Genomic DNA, 19,867 nt, shown 5'->3' on the forward strand with positions numbered 1-19,867 from the left:
ATATTAACCATGGTTAATGTTTTAAAACGGAGGGAAAAGAGAAATGCCCAAAATACCCCTAATTAACAAAAACCCACCACCCCTCTTCCCCCTGCCACCCCTGCCTGCCAAGCCCTAACTCCCCTGCTCTCGGCCGGCATCAGCCGCGCCCACCCAGATCCCCTCCTCGGGGCAGACGCCAGGCTAAACCCCTTCCCTCTTGTTGCCGTGACCCCTAAATCACCCAATCCCCACCCGCAGTCATTTCCTCTCTCTTTTGCGGCGCCGCTAACACCAACACCATCTCATAAACCACCATCTACCCAAAATCTCAAACCTCCTTCCACCAATTTTCGACGCCTTCAGACTTACACCGTCAATCGTCTCTCGCAAACTCCAATCTCGTCGTTAAACCTCTCTGCGGCGAAAAAATTCATTTTTAGGGTTTCGGTTAGGAATTTAAGCTCAACAAAGTTGGAATCTGAATTTATGTGCCAGATTCGAAGGTAATCGGAGGAACTAGCGAGATAATCGGGTTTGGAGCAATCTTTGTCGGGTATGAAGATGGCTTTGGTGGGTGGATAAGGGTGGTCAAAGGAGAGAGAAGGGTCAATGGTGATTTCACCGGTGGAATCGTCGAGTTGAACGAATTCAACGCGGTTTGGGGTTGCTTGTTTCGAGTAGGGGGTTTCATGGGGAGGGGGTGGTCGGAAAGGGGAGGACTAGGAGAGGATTGGTCGGAAAATGGAGTGGAAAGGGAGGGGAAGGGGAAGGTGGACGAAAAAGGAGGGAAGGAGGTGGTCGGATTTAATGGAGGAACGGAAAAAAAGTTAAAAAAAAAATAAGACTAACCCTAGTTAAATATTTTAATCAAAATATATCATTAATACTATTGCTGATATATGAGCTCTTTCCCTAAATATTGTTGGGAAGATTTGCAATTCCTGTCATACCGTCCACGTCGCCGGTTCAGGGGGAAAGAATTTTAAACCGGTTATTTTTAAAAGCCGCTACTTGAAGTAGCGGTGTATTGTGTAAAACCGCTACTTCAGGTAGCGGTTTTCTAATATATAACTGCTACTTGAAGTAGCGGTTTATGTTTAGTGATTTTTTACAAAATCAGTTCTTCGTTGTCTCATTTCGTTATTTTACAAAATCAGTTCACTTCCCACCAAAACAAAAACGCAAAGACTCCTCCCAACGTTCACAACCGGAATCCGCCACGCGACGAGGACCACCGGAATCCGCCGCCGCTATTGCCGGTAAACGCCACAGCGTTCACAAAGGGGGTTGCCGACGCCGGTGTCAGAGCAAGAATCCTCTTTGCTGTTTCGTTATTTGGTAAGTAACTCTTGCCCTAATTTTTTATTTTTTTTATTCAATTGCCGTGAATTTGGTGAATGCTCGTGAATTTGTTGTTGTTTGGTGAGTTTGATTGATTGTGTTGAATCATTTTGTTTTTAGGTTTGGAGTTTTTCTTGTAGTTGTGATATTGAGCTTCTTGTTATAACAGTATACCTGTATAACACACAATGTATATTTTGCAATTGTTCTGGTTCTATATTTTGCAATTGTTCTTGTTATAACTTTGTGATTTTTTTCCATACTTTGTTGCGTAGTCAAATTTATTTATTTGATTTTGACATTTGAAGTTGGACCTTCACTTATATTTCACTGTCAATATTAATTTGAATGAGTTGGACATATCAAGGGAAGAAGGTAAAACTCCAAATGATTAGATGATGAGGTTTGAGAGGTTGGTGCCTTGGTGGAGTATTAATTGCACCATCATAGATAGATAGAACTACTGATAGAAATTAGATGAGGAACCGACCTTCTTGTTTGTCTCTTTTCTTGGCAAAACTGTTTGTTTTCATTTATTTTTCCTATTTTCCTATGAGTAAAAGAGCTTGATTAGGGTTAGTTAAAGAACGATGTATGTGAATGTCATCATATATTTTGCAACACTAATATCTTTGACTAATCATGGTGTTTTCTAGAATGCGTCATTGAGGTACCAAACTACCCTCTATATTGCTATTGGGGTGTAGAAATTATCCACAAAGATAGCGATGTAACATATAGGGGGAGGAATCAAAAATTTGTTTTTGTACATCCTGGGATGACATATTCACAAGTTCTGAATAAGCTGTATGAAGATTTGAGTATTGATCCTAGGTTTGTGGAGTTGAAGGTGGTTATGCGGTATCCTATGGCCGGGGCTTATGTCGCAGTTCCGTTGAATGACGATAATGCTCTTAAGGCTATGTGGATTGCTGTGACCCAAAGTTCTTCTATTGCAATGCAATTGTACATTGAACAGGTTCCAAAGGAGCCAGTTGTGCAAACTAATACTGGTTCCTTCCCAGAGATGGAATTTTTTGGTAGTGTGGAGCAACCATTTTCCCTTACTAATCAAAGTGTGGGCTTAGGGTCATTCACAAGAATGCTTGTTGATCAAGAATGTCAATGAACATCTTTCACATATTAGGTCTCCGACCTCATCGCCTAATGTTGGAACCTCAACAAGCACACAACCACAAGGCTTTCTTGATTCTCTTGACCCAAACAATGTTGATGTTTTTGGGGATGCGGAGATGAATGATACTGATGAAGATGATGATGAAGATGTAATTGAAGCTCATGATAAGGCAATCAAAGAAAGTGCTCCCACTACAGACTTCAATGAAGTGCCGCAAGTTGATCCACATTTGAATAACTCATGGATGACTTGGTTAGGGAATGAGACATATAACAATGGGGGGGAATTTGAGGTTGGACAACAATTTGACTCATTGCAACAGCTGAAAGGTGCCGTGAAATCTTACTTCATAGCTAGAAATCAAACAATTCGAGTTGTGGAGGCAGAGCTAGAGAAATATGTTGTTGAGTGCAAGAGGAAAGAACAATGTAGTTGTTCGTGGAGGCTTAGAGGAGTGAAAGATCTAACACTCTGTACGTTTAAAATTGTGCGGTACAACAGCCCTAATGCAAGTAACTGTGTTGGTGACATCGAATCAGTGGATCATAAGCTACTCAGTTCCGAGTTCGTTTGCAATGCTCTTCTAGATGTCATTCGCGTTGATCCTTCATTGAAAATCAAGACAATTGTGCAACTTGTGAAAGAGAAGTTTGATGGATTCCAAATAACCTACAAGAGAGCATGGCTAGCGAAACAAAAGGCAATAAAACTCATTTATGGGGATTGGGAGGGTTCATATGAGCAGTTGCCGACGTACATGCAAGCTCTCAAGGAATCAAATCCTGGAACTGTTGTTGAGTGGAGGTTGTTAGAGAGTACGGTTCCTGGAACACATCTTTTCCAACGAGTTTTTTGGGCATTCAAGCCATGTATTGATGGATTCCGTCATTGCAGGCCCCTTATCAACATTGATGGAACTCATTTATATGGCAAATACAAAGGGACTCTACTTATTGCTATGGGAACCGATGCTAATTTTCAACTATTCCCCCTCGCTTTTGCGGTTGTTGAAGGAGAAAACTATGATAGCTGGTCTTGGTTCATGGCTTGTATTCGAGCTCGAGTAACAGATAGGAAAGGGCTATGTGTGATATCTGATAGACATGCTGGTATTTTAGCAGCAATGGAAGAGGTTGGAAGTGGTTGGGAGGAGCCCAATGCCTACCACAAGTACTGCACACGACACTTGGCTTCTAATGTGAACTCAAAATTTAAAAGTGTCGTCATAAAGAACCTCTTTGGCAAAGCAGCTACTGCAAGGCAGAAGAAGAAGTTTGATTACTACATCAACAAAATTGGTGACTTGAATGTAGAGGCCCGTAGGTACTTGATGGAAATTCCGTACAATAAGTGGTCTATTCATCATGATGGTGGTTTCAGGTTTGGTGTGAAGACTACAAACATGTCAGAAGTTTTCAATGGAGTCTTAAAAGGGGCTCGTTGTCTCCCGATAACTGCTTTAGTGCAAATGACCTTTTTCCGTGTTAACTCCTATTTTGCAACTAGACGAAGTTGGAGTAAAAGAAGACTTGAAGAGGGCCATGAGTACTCAGAAAAGGCTATGAAGACAATAGAAGGCAACATGGAGAAAGCCATGCACCATGAGGTTGTTGCTTTTGACTACGATGCCATAGGGTTATATCAGGTTAGGACTGATCGTGGAAGGAGAAAAGCTGGTAAAGGTGGTAACTCCCACACTGTGAATGTGATGAGCAAGACATGTACTTGTGAGAAATTGAAAATATACAAGTTTCCATGCTCTCATGTCCTAGTAGTTTGTCGTCATCGAAGCCTATCACACTCAGACTTTGTGGATTCTTTATTTAGGATCGCCGAATATAAACTTTCATACTTGAAGTGTTTTGCACCAGTTTCAGATCCTTGCCACTGGTCATACAATGGGCGTACTGCTATAGCCAACCCAGATTTGAAAAGAGGCCCAGGTCGGCGGTCCACTAGAATCCGAAATGAAATGGATGAGTGTCCCTATCGTGTCAATAAGGCATGCAGTGTTTGTCGGCGACCTGGGCATAACAAGAAGACATGTCCTACTTTTAGCGGTGGTGTTGGATCATCTGGGTAACGACCATTACATATTGCTAACATGACTAATTATTTCTTCTTCTTTTATATTTATGTTTTTTTCAGCACGCTTAACATTAATTCAAATTTCTGTTATCATGAAGGTCCCATGGATCCAGTGATTCAACCAGGCCCAATTGATCCATCTGTTCTACGGTTGTAGACTTCCCATAGGAGTCATGATGTTTGGACTGGCGTGGCTGATAGAGTTCTCTCAGTTAGGGAGCATGTGGTTAGCGTGGGACGTGAGTGGAGGGTAGAGGGTGGAGTACTAGACTACGTGAGGCGTGTTGGGTTTTACGGTGTGCATAGGATTTTGGGAGGAGGGTTTTTGCTTGACCGTTCTCTTCTTACTGCGTTGGTTGAGAGGTGGAGGCAAGAGACACATAATTTCCACTTTGTGGTGGGAGAGGCCACCATTACTTTACAGGATGTCGCCGTGCGGTTAGGTCTGAGAGTACACGGCCCACCTATCATTGGACCTCCGTTTGAGGGATGGCATGACCTTGTTGAGGAGTTTCTGGGAGTTTGACCTGGCGTTGATGATAGGGGTAAGCCGTTTTTGGAGGGATCTACTTTGAAGTTGACGTGGCTCAGACGTCACTTCTCACGCCAGAGGGAGCTGATGACGTGACGATTCAGCGATATACCCGCGCTTACATTCTCACTCTCATGGGATCTATTCTCTTCGCCGATAAGAGTGGCGATGTTGTGTCACTCTACTACTTGCCGTTACTTAGAGACTGGGAGACAGCTTCGACCTACAGTTGGGGGAGTGCGACTCTTGGTTTTTTGTACTGGCAGCTATGTCAAGCATGTCAGAGAGGATCGTGTCAGATTGGAGGCCCACTCATCCTACTTCAGCTGTGGTCGTGGGAGCACATTACTATTGGTCGACCATACGTTAGGAGGCCTCGAGATCCGCCACATAAGGACCTTGAGGATAAGGATGACATTTTGGGGACTCAGCATCAGCGAGGTGTTGACCCTTTGGCGTGCAGGTTAAATGTTTGCTTTAAGTTCATGTTCTTACAGTCCTGTCTCTCGAGAATTATTATTAACGAATTTTTACAGATGGTTACGTGTCCATCTCTCGTGTGCGCATATTGCATCTGGACTATCATATTACCGAGATGCGTTTGACCGTCAGCGTGAGGACCAGGTGTAATCGGTGTTTCTTTTTTTTTTTGTGCATTGTTTGTCGTTCATTATATTAGTTATATACAAGTTGACATACTTGTTTTGGGAATTAGATGATTTGGCAACCATATACTGAGGCGGTAATGGACCGACTTCCGGAGATTTGTCGCTCTGACATGCACATTTAGCGTACACGAGCACCTCTGATTTGCTTTGACGTCGTTGAGTTCCACCTCCCAGACCGAGTCCTTCGTCAGTTCGGGTTAGAGCAGTCGATCCCACAGGCAGTTGACACAAACGTTGCTCTACACAAGAAGGATCGAAGGGGACAACGTAATTGGGAGATTCGGCATTCGGACCATGTACACGAGTGGAGTCGACGAGAGGCATTAGTCGTCTAGGGAAACCCGTTCACTAGGACTTCTTCCCTAGCCATGACAGAGTACATACACTACTAGAAATAGGGCAATTTACGACGGACTTGTTCCGACGGACACGAAAATCCGTCGGAAAAAACGCGATTTCCGAGGGATTTAAGTTCCGTCGAAAATTTCCGACGAATTTAGATTATCCGTCGGAAATTTTCAACGGATTTGAAATCCCTCGGAAATCACTTAGCTGCCAACGGAAAATTTCGTCGGAAGCTAAATGTTTTCCGAGGGATGTTAAATCCGTCGGAAAATTTGCGACGGAATTATATACCATTCCGACAGATTTAGAAAAAAAAAAGGTCTTAAAAACACAAACCCTACTCTTACCCCCACCCCCTTCACGCTTCTTTTCTCTTTCTCTCTCCTCTCTTCTTTCCTCTTCCCCTCTTTCTCCTTCCTTTCCTTCTCCTTCTTTCACCTTCCTTCTCCTTCTATGGCGGCGGCGCCCTTCTCCTTCCTCTCCTTCTCCTTCTTCTCCTTCCTTTCCTCTTCCCCTCTTTCTCTTTTTCTTCTTCCCCTCTTTGTTTTCATTTTTAGTTTGGGTTATTTGGGTTTCAATTCAAAATAAATTCAAGATTTTCAAGAAAATAAAGGTTTTCATGTCAAATTCGACCATGAAAACTCTAGATCTAGAGTTTTCATGGTCGAATTTGACCTTGAAAACCCAATTTCGACGGTTTTTTTTGTCAAAATTAAGGTATGTCTTTTTTTTCTTCTTAATTAACTTGTTTATTTTTCTGATTTTTTTGAATTATGGTGTTGTTGAATTATGGCTTTTTTTTTTGTGGTTTCGGTGGTTGTTTGGGTGGTTTCGGTGAGGTGGGTGGTAGGTTTGGGGAGGTGGTGGGAGGTGGGTTTTTAGGGTGGTTTCGGTGGGTTTTTAGGGTGGTTGTTTGGGTGTGTGGGGGGTCTGTGCTGGGGGGGGGGGGGTTGGTGGTGGTGGGCTGGTGGTGGGGGTGGGTCTGGGCAGGTGGGGTGGGGGGCTGCTGGGGGGTCTATGGGTGGTGGTTTGGGTGTGTGGGGGGTCTGGGTGGGGGTCTGTGCGGGGGGGTGGGTGTGGGCAGGTGGGGTGGGAGGCTGCTGGGGGGTCTAGGTGGGGGGCTGCTGCGGGTCTGTGCAGGGGGTCTGTGGTGGGGGGTGGTGGGCTGGTGGCGGGGGGTGGGTCTGGGCAAGTGGGGTGGGGGCTGTTTTTTTTTTATTTATTTTTCCGACGGAAATTTCCGTCGGAACATATCCTACTCCGACGGAAAATTCCGTCGGAACCTTGCGACGGATTTTCACTGAAATTCAACAAAAGCGCCGACAGAACAAAATCCATCTGAAATTCCGTCGGAATAGACCTTTCCGACGGAATATCACAAAATTCCTACAAAAGGTCTTCCGATAATGCTTTCCGACGGAATTCCGTCCTAAATGGCCATTTTCGACGGAATTTCAGGGTTTTTCGACGGATTTTTTCCGTCGTTGATTGACTGTTTTCTAATAGTGATAGCTTGGTACCATCGCATCACGAGGCTGGTCATTACCCCACCTTCGCAGCCACGCCCCCCGAGTCATTACTAGCCAGCTACCTCTGACCTAGTACTTGTATGAACTTCATTTCATTTCAATCTAGTTGTTTCGTTTTTTATTTCATTTTACTAACATTAAAACTACACTTCAATGTAGGCACGTGCATTTGCTGATTTGCACGTGAAGCTATCGAGAGCTACTGAGACCATATCTCATTTGCCACCGGACAAGGCTCTACCATTTGCCATTCAGACGATGCAGGGTCTTACATCATTCTGTGGGAAGACCTTATCTAGGGTGGGGCATTCACATCTTATTCAGCAGCCTCCAATGTCCACTTCGCCATCTTCTTCATCTTCTACTGTGCACACTAGGCCGATCAGACCACCACCTCATCGTGGAGGTCATTCATCACGTGCCTTCCGTCCACCGACTCCCATTCGCTCTCCCTTTGATGCTCCTTCTCCTTCTCCTTCTCCTACAGTTCCCACTCTCCCACCCCCTTCTCCTCCTCCTCAGCATACTATCGTCACATCTCCTCCAGTGGTGCTCCGCCAGTATCACAGAGTTCGACAGCGTAGCAAGACTGGGTCTCAGGTTGGAGTTGGAGTTGGCCTGGATGACATTCCAGAGGAGGAGACAGCTACATCACCTTCATCGTTACTTCATGGGAAGAAGCAACGCCCGAACTAGATGTATATTTTTTGAACTGAACTCATATGCTTTTTTGTAGATGATTAGAATTAGACTTTGTTTATATTTAATCATTTGAAAAATATTTGACAATTTGGACTTCCTTGGATTAAAATGTGTTCATAAATTGGTTATTTGTGGTGGTTGTGTTGAAGATATGGTATATATATATTTTACAGGTACACTTGCAGGATTTTTTGGGGATGATTAAATAAGTTTGGAAAAAAAAAATTGACAGGCAAAACCGCTACTTGAAGTGGCGGTTTATTATAAGAAAACCGCTACTTGAAGTAGCGGTTTATTGGGGAAAACCGCTAGTTCAAGTAGCGGTTTTCCAATAAGAAACCGTCACTTCAAGTAGCGGTTTCTGCTTAATAAACCGCTACTTGAAGTAGCGGTTTTTGCTGGACCAGATAAAAAAAAAAACCGGTTTTTTGAGCAATGCTTACGTGGACGGTATATTGGGAAAAAAATAAAAAGAGGCTGTATTTTGGGAATTAGCCTACTTCCCAACCTTATTTTGGGAAGGCGTTCCTGATATATACTAAAAATACATGAGTACCAAAGATAATTAAAATTTTTGTTGTTCACCATTGAGGATGAAAAAAAAAAAAAAAAAAACTGATGAGCACCATTGAGAATTTCCCATAATGCAATACGTTGTGCAATTTAGAGACAATGAATTTTCAGATGTAAGAGTGTTATTGTGATGAAAACATGAGGTCAATCTAACACGTTGGTTGATTCATGTTGTTGGTATAGCCCATGGCATGACTTAGTCATCATAGCCAATGCTAAAGACATTCCAACACAGCCCACTGCGACAGATTGGTGCAAGCCAAGAGCGGGAAGCCATGTTACATTGGTGCAGGCCAACAGCAGGAAGGTTCTTGTGCACAGCACACATAGTGGCCAAGGCGAGTTATTTTTAGAAATGATTAATACGGAGTACTCCGTATCAACGATGTTAAACAATAATTGTAATACCATAGCCAATATGCATATAAATTAGCACTAGATCACTCATTAAACCATGGAAGTTAGAAAAAAATCCGTCGTCTAAATAAAGCCATCACAAACGGAATATGTAATAACTAATACGGAATACCAAACAACTTACAAATTACTCTTGCTACTGAAATTTTCAAATCGTCCTTGCATAGCAATTTTAAAATCCCATAATACAACAGCAGTCAAATGAAAACAGAATTGCTAGTTGGTCACCCTATAACAATGCGGGTATCCATGAATAAAAATATCCCCTTATCAAAGTTATCATCTATGTAGACGCTACAAAGTACAAAGTAATGCATCAATCACAATTCTCCGGCATTTACACTTTCAAGGATTGGTTTGCCTAAGGACAAGGGTTGGACAAGCAACACCTTTCAAACAAAAAACAAGAAAAGAAAAAACCCCAAGCTTTAGTGGAGAGTATTTTGGTCGCCAAATCACAGAAATCATTAGCTGAAGTGAATTTCAAGCCATTATCATTTATTCACGATGTTCCATCATTATGGTCCAGGTCCAGCCATTTGTATGAGCTGTGTAGGAGATTTCAGGAGCTTCTTTAATGTTTCAACTATTTTCTTGAAAGATGGTCGCTGACTTGGATCACTGCATGGTTAAACAGATGATGATGATTGTTGGTCAAGATACCGTTGTGACAAACATATTGGATGAATCATAACGAGATTTCAAAACAAAAATGATACCAAGGGGCCTAGCATTCCAAAAAGATTTCAAAACAAACATGCACATATTGACCAGTAGGTTAAATATCTTACTCTGCCCAGCATGCTTCCATGAGTGAAGCCAACAAAGGAGAGGTATTTGCTGGGATAGTGAGCCTCCTATTCTGAAAAGCAACAGCTCCGACCACCTGAAACAATATTATTGTGGGCATGTTTTAAGAATATAGATGGCAAATTGAAAAGCACAAAGATAATATATGGTATAAATCAATAAACCAACCTGAGCTGGGCTAAGTCCATTCCATGGTTGCTGCATTGTCACCAGCTCCCATAAGATGACTCCAAAACTGTAAACATCTGATTTCTCATTGGAGGGTTCTCCACGAAGAAACTCAGGGGCCATCCACTCAGGCTGAAACAAAAATCAGTTACAATTCATTAATCAGGATTAGCAACTTAATACATATAGACTTGAAAGGAAACCTTCCAATTAAGTTCCACCAGACAATGTCAAGCATTCAAGCCATCATGTACGAGTATACCTTTTGCAAAAGGGCAAGACAAGAATTTTATGCATCTAATAGGTCAACCACAAAGTTACAACGTACACAACAAGATTTTGGCCATTGCGAGGGTCAATATGTATTTTAGCTTGATAACTCCCTTGAACCACCAAAAAACATTATGGCCAGTGGAATATGCCTCAGTAAGATAATGATTTTCATGCACAATGACTTATACAAGTACTTCGCATTAAATAATCACATAAGGCCAAAAAAAAAAAAAAAAAACTATGACACAACACTGTACTAATGCATGAGATTTCTGAGTTGTATGTCAGGAGTAGAATGTAACATCCGAGAAAATAAATTTATATCATCGAAAAATAGTTTTCATTTAATTGCATGCTTTAATTGTTCCACAATACATAAATCTCATTTCTTACTGATTAACTCCAATTTCTAGTGTTAATTTGCTATAACTATCTACAATATACTCAATCTCTTTTGGAATGACAAACTAAAAGAGTTAATTACAGGTAGAGGCTAGGAAAAGCTTACAGTTCCAGCGACAGACTTTGAAGAAATGAATGTGTGCGCTTTGAATCTGGACAAACCAAAATCACATACCTAAGAGGGGGCATAAAGCAAAGTCAGCCATGTGACTTCAACACAAAATCTTAGGAACCAGACAGTAAATGGAAAATGTTCAAATGAGTATTCATACTTTCACTGTCCAATTCTTGTCAACCAGCAAGTTGGGAGATTTTAAATCCCAATGCACTACAGGAGGGCTAAGACAGTGCAGATAATTAATCCCCTTGGCCTACATTAAACATTTAATAGATAAAAAAAATTCAATCAATCTTTTGAAGAAGAAAAGCCCGGAAAAGGGGGAAAAAATAATATCCAACAGTAAGTAGCACAAACCACATCCAATGCCATCCGTAATCTCCTCCTTTGATCCAAGACTTCGCCAGAAGCTGGTCTGTGCAAAAGCCGGTAGAGGCTACCTCTGGTTTCAAAAGAGACAAAATGGTGAATAATTTATACGAATATATGCTCAGGTCTTCAAAACTTTATAAAGTTTCAAAGTCTCACCTGGGCAGATATTCTGTCACTATGGATAGGTGAGGACGCTTGGTTACAGCGCCCATAAAGAGAACCACGTTGGGGTGACGGACACGTTTCATTATTGCAACCTTCACAGAAAAATTAACAGGGAGTTAAAGCTAGAAATTGCACAAATAGCTACTCTTCTTGATTAGTTAAGTGTATGTCACAGACCAGAATTTGTATATTGAACATTAAGTAAACATATGCATCAAGCTCTATACTAACCAGAAACTACTGGCTTAGGCTTGGAATAATATCTTATCGTTACCCTCACAGATACAAGCATGTCCTTTCAGTTAATACATAAACAAGAATATTTGTACCTTTCTACGTATACAGAAAATGACCTAAAGCAGATTGCAAAGTATAAAACAAATTTGGGAATTATGTATCTGTACCTCACGGAGGAACTCCTTCAATTGATCATCTTGAAAATCTTGGACAGTTAAAACTTTCACTGCGACATCCTATAAAAAAAAGGAAGGCTAGCAATTGTGAGAAAATGGGATAAATAAAAAGCAAAACACATCATATCCGCAACACATCCAAATATAGGTAAAGTATATGAGCTTACAATTTTATAATTGAAAAGACTTATAAATAAATGATGTGATGACTCAGCCATTCAAAGGAACATAACGTAAAAACCATATAAATTACAATTTTAAGAGAGTAATCATGGAGAGGAGGTACTAACCGATCCATGCCATTCAGCACGATGCACAGTCCCAAAAGAACCTGAAGAAAGAAAGTCAATAAAACACAGCTCAGAGAGAATGCCGTTTGATAATCCCATTATCCCCCCTCATCCTTCGAATAATGATAAACACTTCAAAGCCAGGGGATAAGGACAATGAACAAATTACCAGCTCCAACACGCTCTTTGAGATGTAAATCATCCCAAGATATCTCCATCCAATCCATTGCAAGAGAAGGTTCAAGGTCCAAAAATCTGATAGCTGAAGCAGATAACATGCATTGTTGACCATCAACCTCCTGAGCGACAGGTTGAACACTGTCAACTCTAGGTTGCTGCACAATCATGTCAGTCTTGTAATTTTGTTGTATATATTCTTCAACACTAAGGCTTGATACTGCTACAGGGATGGCCAAAACTTCTGAAACTGTTTCGATGGCAAGCAGATCAGATCTCTGAATGACTGGATTCTCAGCCTTTTCCAGCACCAAAGGCACCACAGATGATTTCATCCCTCTACAGCTTTCATCGAGAGGATTATAGACATTGCTTTTCCCTTCTTTGAGCAAATCACTTTCCTCAGTATGCCAACCTCCTCCATTGCCTGCAATCATCAAACTATAAATTGTAAAACAAAAGACAAGTAGCTGATGATTGCTTAGGAAAAATTTACTCAACACTTCATGCTGTAATTTGTTTACTACACGAAACAAAATTACTATCCAAAATCCAATCCTATAACAGAGATTAAATTAAAAGTTTGGGCTATAAGTATGTCAATCACTAGAGTATATCCAGATTGCATCTCATTCCTTTCATTCACAAACTTTATTTTTCAAACACATTTATATAAAATAATCAACAACACTATACCAGGATTTAGAAGACCAGAAGAAGCACATGTGTGTTTTGGCATGGGTTTTTCACTACATGAGGCATTGTACACGAAGTTCTGCTGAAATTCTTTGAGACGAGAAATCTGAAATGGTGAAGACAGTGATGCAAGCAGACCTCCATTGACTGATGAATCTGGACTGCGGACATTTCCCGGCTCACAAATCAAATCAACTACATATTCCCTGTTGGAAATTGTATCCATATAGAATTGAAAAGACATAAGGATTAGAATGCAAGATAAATAACAAATCTCATTTTAAGAAATTGACATTTGATCAGCACCTAACAGAAATTAGAATAACAATAAATACTATATGCAGATAAAGTTCCAAAAATGCATTAGAAAGGTTGTTATCTGAAATATCTTTGAAGTGTATAAACTGAAAGCTGAGATTTTAATGCTGCACAGCATAAGAAATCAAATGCATATATTCTAGTTGCAAAAGCATAGAATCACATACCTTGGTAACTGCCTGTCATCTTCAATTATAACAAGGCAAGATGACCGGTGATCTGCAGCACAGTACCTACAACCTTGAGCAATCCTGCATGGCAATCCTACATAGTCCGCTAATTTCTGCATAGAAGATATCACCATTTGTTATAAAAGGTGGTAACAAAAAAAGTAAAAAAATAATAATAGAGGTTTCATGCATAAAGCATAATTAGACATGACACATGAAAGTGTCTTGGAGGAAGAGCAACTTCTCAAATAGTTTCATTCAGTACCCCATTATTGATTATTTCGTAATATGCAAAATAAGCCCTGATCATTAACAAACATACTTAATCAGCTTTTATATAAACTCAATCAAGCAACTGTTCACATGGACTTATTCCAAATATTTACTAAGAAAGTTAGCGTTGGACAGTTTGGACTTGAGTCAGCTGAAAAAAGACATACAATTTTGGCAAGAAGGCCGCCAAGAACGCCGTTCAGCAGAATATACATGACTCATGCTCCTTAAGATTCTTTGGTGGGGTGGCCAGTTTCAAGGTCAATGCAGTCAATTATGTCTTTCCTAAAAGTTGGTTAGCTATTTCTTGTTTCATTTTAGGATTCTTCTTACTCTTAAGTCATTTGTGGCATGCATGAAGGGCTAAGGTTATAAGCTATCTATTTTTCAGCTGGGAAAGGTGTACATCTACAATATAGTAAATGTGTGCAAAAGCAAGGAACGTAATTTGGGGGGCTAAGGTTAATATCTATAGACCCTGATCCAAGGGTTAACAATCATCCTTTTAGCATAATATTCATTATTCTTTCGAAAATGAGGAACTAGGCAGTAGGCACACCCACATCCCTAAATAATCCCCAAACATCTATAATTAAGCTAAGTTCAATTTTACCATTACTCACAGCTGCACAATAAATATTCTACTCTTTATCTATTTCCAACTTTAATGATCACTCTCAGCCTGATGAGGATTTCTCTACCTATAATAATTTGAGTCATGAATGACTCTAATAACATGGCGTTGGTATTAAAATGTGTTTAAATGATATCATCTAAATACCAACAAAGAATTATATTGACACCAACAAAACATTTTTGCAATCGTTGGTACTACTGAATAATTACTTTGACATCATGATAATACCATCTAAAGTATAATTTAATATCAAGGGGTGTTATTAGAATCATTCATGACTCAAATTATTATAGGCAGAGAATTTCTCAATATCTCAAGCCTGATGACAATATGTGGTACTTTATTAGGCGTTTAGTTTGGATTCCTAATTTGTATTATCTATGTAAAATTGTAAATTCTCAGCATCTTAAAACCACATTACCAATCAAACTTGGCTGATAGGTAGAAGTTGGGTGCATATGAGGCTCACTAGCTCTAGATAATGCACAACCTACTTTAGAAATAGGTTTTGATACTTTCTTGTTAATCCTCCTCCTAGTATAATTACTATGACAACAGTGATTTTAGCCATATAGGAAAAGCGATTCATGCTCTCTTTTTTTTTTTTTTTTTTTGAGCAAGCTTATCTTGTCTTTTTAATGGAACAAGTAATTTTCGTAATCTATACCAAGTACCAATGCTTACAAGAAAAAACCAATTCTTGATATGCAGTTGACTATGTACATGAAACCTCCTTATCCAACAAACAACTTACTAGTAATAAATTTCCTATCCCATAACTTTATACCGAAAAAGTGTAATGCATTAGTTAAATGAATTGAAGTTCGATACAAAACTCATCCATCCAAATCCTCTACAAACTGGGAGTTCCAAGATAATATACAGTAAATTTAGACTGGTAAAAATGGAAATCGTAGTTACCTTAAAAAGGATTGCACGGTGCCTACAAAGCCCTGAAGAGAGACTACCAATGGGCAGCACTATGCACTTGTGAAGCTCCTTCAGTCTCTTACTAACCACTTTCCAGCGCATGTGGAGATCACCTTGTTCCACCGGAAAATTACCCCTTAATGCCAAGAAAAAATTGAATTTTCAATATAAAGGTGAAAAGAACAGATCGAAAAACTAGTTTTAGGTGCTAAGTGAGAAATCTACCCCATGTGAATGGAGACAAGTTTTCCGAGCTGCTCCACTAATACCAATGCATTTTGTGAAGTGCTGGATAGTTCTTGTGCTCTATCCTGCAGCTCCCTAAGTCTAGAATCACCATGTTTATCAACAATAACTACCTCCATTGATGTATCATGGGGTGAAACAGCTTTCAGTGACGCCAACGATGGAACCCCTTTAGCATCCTCAATATCATTGCACATCACCCAGACATGAGGATTCATCCCCAATATGTTGTAAAAGCCATCCGATATCTTGTCGTTATACGATAAGCACCCACTAACCTGCAGAATAACAACTGCACATAAGTCAAGAAGAATCAACATATAACTCTTAATAGCTGCGCTAAAGCGCAGTTCTAAACCTACCAAACACATATCCAAGCAGATAAATATTTTTAGCAGGCAGCACGTAAATTGGGTTAAGAAAAAAAAAAAAAAAAAAAAAAAAAGTCTATAAATCATGAGTTCATAAGATTGTAATCATTAAAATTTTTAAGAAGGAAAATCGGAGGCAATTGTACCTTTTTATACAAATTTACATACCATTTGATGCAGGAGAATGCATCTTTGTATAACGCCAAAAAATGGACCTTAGAACAACATGAATACATGATCATGTAGTAGGGTAACTCAAGCAACATCAATAATGTCTCACTGCAGCACATCCATTCCCTTTTTCAGTTCAATTTACATTAATGTGTATTTGGTGATCATCACAATGAGTTGTCCGTATATATAGATATCCTGTTAAAAAAAAAGTGTTGATTTCATGAATTTCGTCTTACTTGTTTCATCACTCCCATGTAACACTTTTTATTGCTTCTTGAAAAGACCCACTTACTAGAAATGGACAGGAGATGGAGTGATGGACCCCATAACAACAATTGATGGTAGCCCATTTCACTATCGGTACAACATAGGAACGTACCATCTGTACCCCCTGATCCTAATTTCATTGTCTCTCACCAAAATACCTAGCTACACGCAAACGGGGGGTCCATCCTCCATTGACGGATAAATGTTACATACAGTTATCCATAAGGTAAATTACCCATTAAAAATAGACAAATATATCCGTTTAATGAATTTATCAATGTTCCACCGTACAACATGGTACAGAATCAATCGCATTTAGGAGAGAAACAAAATAGGACTAGGGGGAGTAGGATTCATTTTTGGATCATGAGTCTCTCGCTTACCGTCTCACATGAAAAAAATAAAAATAAAAAATAAAAAAAATCTTAGGCCACAGCTAGAGAGATACTCATGATCCAATTACGAATCGAAATCATCACTTGGTGGACCATAAACTTTCAATCGAATGAAACCCTGATTATGAAATGACATAGACATGAAAAATTAAGGATAAAGAAAAAGTACCCATAACCGATAAGACAGGGCTGCAACATCCGAACCCGACCCATGGCCATCCACCTCACCCTCAAACAAAAACATAGTGGGTTCATTCCCAAGATTTGCATGAGAAGCAAGCCTCTTCGTCAAGGTAAGCTGCAAATAATAACTCTCCCTTGCTTTATCCGCTAAACTCTGCTCCTTTTTTTCTCTCTCCTCCACCTCCTCCGCCACCTCCACGCCCACCACCTCCGTTATCGAGCTCCGAATCGTAGACCGAGTAGTCTCATGAACCTCACTCGAGAAGAAACTCCCAGCTCCATAGCTACTCCCACAGCTCGAAAGCCGTGCCAACGACGAATTTCGGTACAACCCACAGCTCTTCTCTCCTGGAACCACCGTCTCCGACACCTGCACAGTAGTAGGAACAACTTCCGGCTCCGGAGGCAATAAAAGCTCCTGCTCATCATACGCCAACTTCGAACTCACAACATCACCAACACCACCACCGCCGCCGCCGCCGCCTTTATTCTTGTTCTTCTTATTCTTCTTGTGATTGTCAGCTGCAATCCAGCTATAAAAGGCGGCCAACTTGTTGATGTTATTTGTACCACTAGAACGAGTGATATTATCAAATGTGTTAAAGTTGTTGGCGTAACTGTTACCCGTGAACTTCTTCACTAGCAGCTCTTTCGCATCACTTTCAGTGAACGAAGAGCTGCTGCTTTTGTTCACAACCTCAAAATCGTTGTTCTTTACTTGCAATTGCTGCTGGTTCTCGTGACGAAGATCTGTTGTAGTAGTTGCAGCTGTTGTAGTTGGTGCGACTGGTGTTTGTGGTGGGAAAGTACCCCGAGTATCAGGGAATTGCCGTGGGAAAAAGTAAGTCGCTCTGTGCGGCATCTTTTTCTTCTTCTTCCTTTTTCAAACTCACGGGAGAGGAGAGAGAAAATCACTGTTTCTCAATTTGGTAAATTGATCAAACCAGCTTTTTGCACCGAAAAAAATCTGGAAAAAAAAATACACAAATTAATTAAATTATAATTCGGTAAATTACCGGAGTACACAATATCATCGAAACTTTTTTTTTTTTTTTTAGAGGGAAAATACCAAAAAAAAAATATATAAATTTACTGAAAATCGTTTAGTTGAAAGTGTTTTGAAAGAAATTTCACAACAAATGTTGGAAATACTGGAAAAACATCAACTGGAAGTAAAATGAAGAAGATAAAGAAATTACATACCGGAGGAAAATGCGGTCACGTCTTAGATAAGATAGCACGAATCATGATGAATTATCCAGTATCAAAAACTTTCGAAGCATTCACAACAATTAAGAGAGACGTTGAGACGTCTTAGAAACCTATAAATTTATACAGATCTTACTTAGATCGATATAAATCAAGTAATACAGATCACGTCTTAGCTAGAATATCTCGAATCATCTTGATTAATGAGAGACGAATTTTGAGGGGTAAATTACTGCAAATCGCATCAAAAAATCAACCAAAAACAATCACTGAAATTGATTTGAAAACCCTAGAATAAACGCAGAAATCATCGGTATGTATAATTTAATCAGTTGTAAAATTTGCAGGAATTGAAATGATTGAGAAGATGAAGAATGAAGGTTGAAGGTTGAAGAAGATGGTAGAAGAAGTGTGTGTCAAAGGAAGAGGTGAAAGAGGAGAGAGAAAATAGGGAGAAATTGTAATGGCGGTTTGTTTGAGTGTTGAGAATGGAGGAGAGAGAAAGAGGAGAGAAGACTGAGTGTGGAAGTTTTTATATTTTAAGGGAGGGAAGGTGGTGGCGTTGGTGTAATGTAATATTGTTATGTGACTTGTATGGGGACGTTATGTGTGTATCGACAACAAATGAGGAGGGTTTCTTATTATTTTATTATTATATGGTTTTTGTATGATTTTTTTTTAATTAGAAAATTGCCAAATGTAGTGATTAGTGTTAATTTTTTTCTATTTTGAGTGATTAGGGATTGAAATTTGGAGATTAAAGGGAATAATTATTAATACTTTGAGTATTTAATTTGTATATTAATATATCTTGTTGTCAATGAGTTTTTTGTGCATGAAAATTTGTTCAGTCTTCAACCCATGAAAATCATATTAGGTTATTGACCATTTCTCTAATAACTGTTCATTGTTGGGTGATATATTTGGCACAATAAACCTTCATTGCCTACATGGTTGAGTAATGAGCATGATATATATATATATATGCCCATCCCCCTATCTTGAGTAATGCGGCCATCACGATTTGGCATTTGAACTACGTCTTTTGTTGCACTCTTATTATCTTTGATATTGTAAAAAAGGCGTAAGTTAGTTTGATGCAATTATGTATGCATAGTGTGTGCAAAAGGGATGAGGCTTTTAAACAAGATTGAGGAAAGCAGTCTTGACAAGAGGGAAGCAATATCGAATTATGGAGTGAGAAGGCCGAAAATTGGCCTGGGTCAGAAAAAGTCAAAGAACATGGACATGAGCAGAGTTTGCGAATACATACAACATAATTATGGATTAGAATGCATTAGCTTAACATATTAAGTGCTAAAGATGTTTGATTATTTATTAATCCATCAGTAGCAACCAAAGATGATCATTGACCAAGGCATACTTTTGTAAGCATGTTTTGAGGGAATTAAGCTCAATATAAACACTACTTGTAATATATGTACACTCTTTTTAGATTACCAATCAATATAAATTAGCATAAATACATTATTGT

The 19,867-nt window shown here is 39.6% G+C and overlaps 1 protein-coding gene across 1 annotated transcript; it reads right to left on the reverse strand.

Moving 5' to 3' along the window:
• Window positions 1-9,455: 9,455 nt before the first annotated feature.
• Window positions 9,456-19,335, reverse strand: LOC110709802 (serine/threonine-protein kinase CTR1-like). Its single transcript, XM_021888051.1, has 16 exons — window positions 18,367-19,335; window positions 17,150-18,130; window positions 15,753-16,051; window positions 15,519-15,663; window positions 13,685-13,800; window positions 13,200-13,405; window positions 12,496-12,930; window positions 12,327-12,367; window positions 12,028-12,096; window positions 11,615-11,715; window positions 11,444-11,528; window positions 11,241-11,339; window positions 11,075-11,143; window positions 10,294-10,425; window positions 10,107-10,201; window positions 9,456-9,936 (listed from the first exon to the last, which is right to left on the reverse strand). The coding sequence occupies exons 2-16, from the start codon at window positions 18,023-18,025 to the stop codon at window positions 9,834-9,836; spliced, it is 2,871 nt and encodes a 956-aa protein (XP_021743743.1). The 5' UTR covers window positions 18,026-18,130; window positions 18,367-19,335; the 3' UTR covers window positions 9,456-9,833.
• Between the last annotated feature and the right edge of the window lie 532 nt (window positions 19,336-19,867).

Source organism: Chenopodium quinoa, unplaced genomic scaffold, assembly GCF_001683475.1.
Source record: "Chenopodium quinoa cultivar QQ74 unplaced genomic scaffold, ASM168347v1, whole genome shotgun sequence".
NCBI classification, from domain to species: Eukaryota; Viridiplantae; Streptophyta; class Magnoliopsida; order Caryophyllales; family Amaranthaceae; genus Chenopodium; species Chenopodium quinoa.

Excerpts from the sequence above, each read along its gene's own strand:
- LOC110709802 (XM_021888051.1), bottom strand. The coding sequence starts at position 18,025 with ATGCCGCACAGAGCGACTTACTTTTTCCCACGGCAATTCCCTGATACT. Across the intron at positions 13,801-15,518 it reads ACCGTGCAATCCTTTTTAAG|AAATTAGCGGACTATGTAGG; the intron begins GTAACTACGATT and ends TCTTCTATGCAG. Across the intron at positions 10,202-10,293 it reads ATGGACTTAGCCCAGCTCAG|GTGGTCGGAGCTGTTGCTTT; the intron begins GTTGGTTTATTG and ends ATATTGTTTCAG.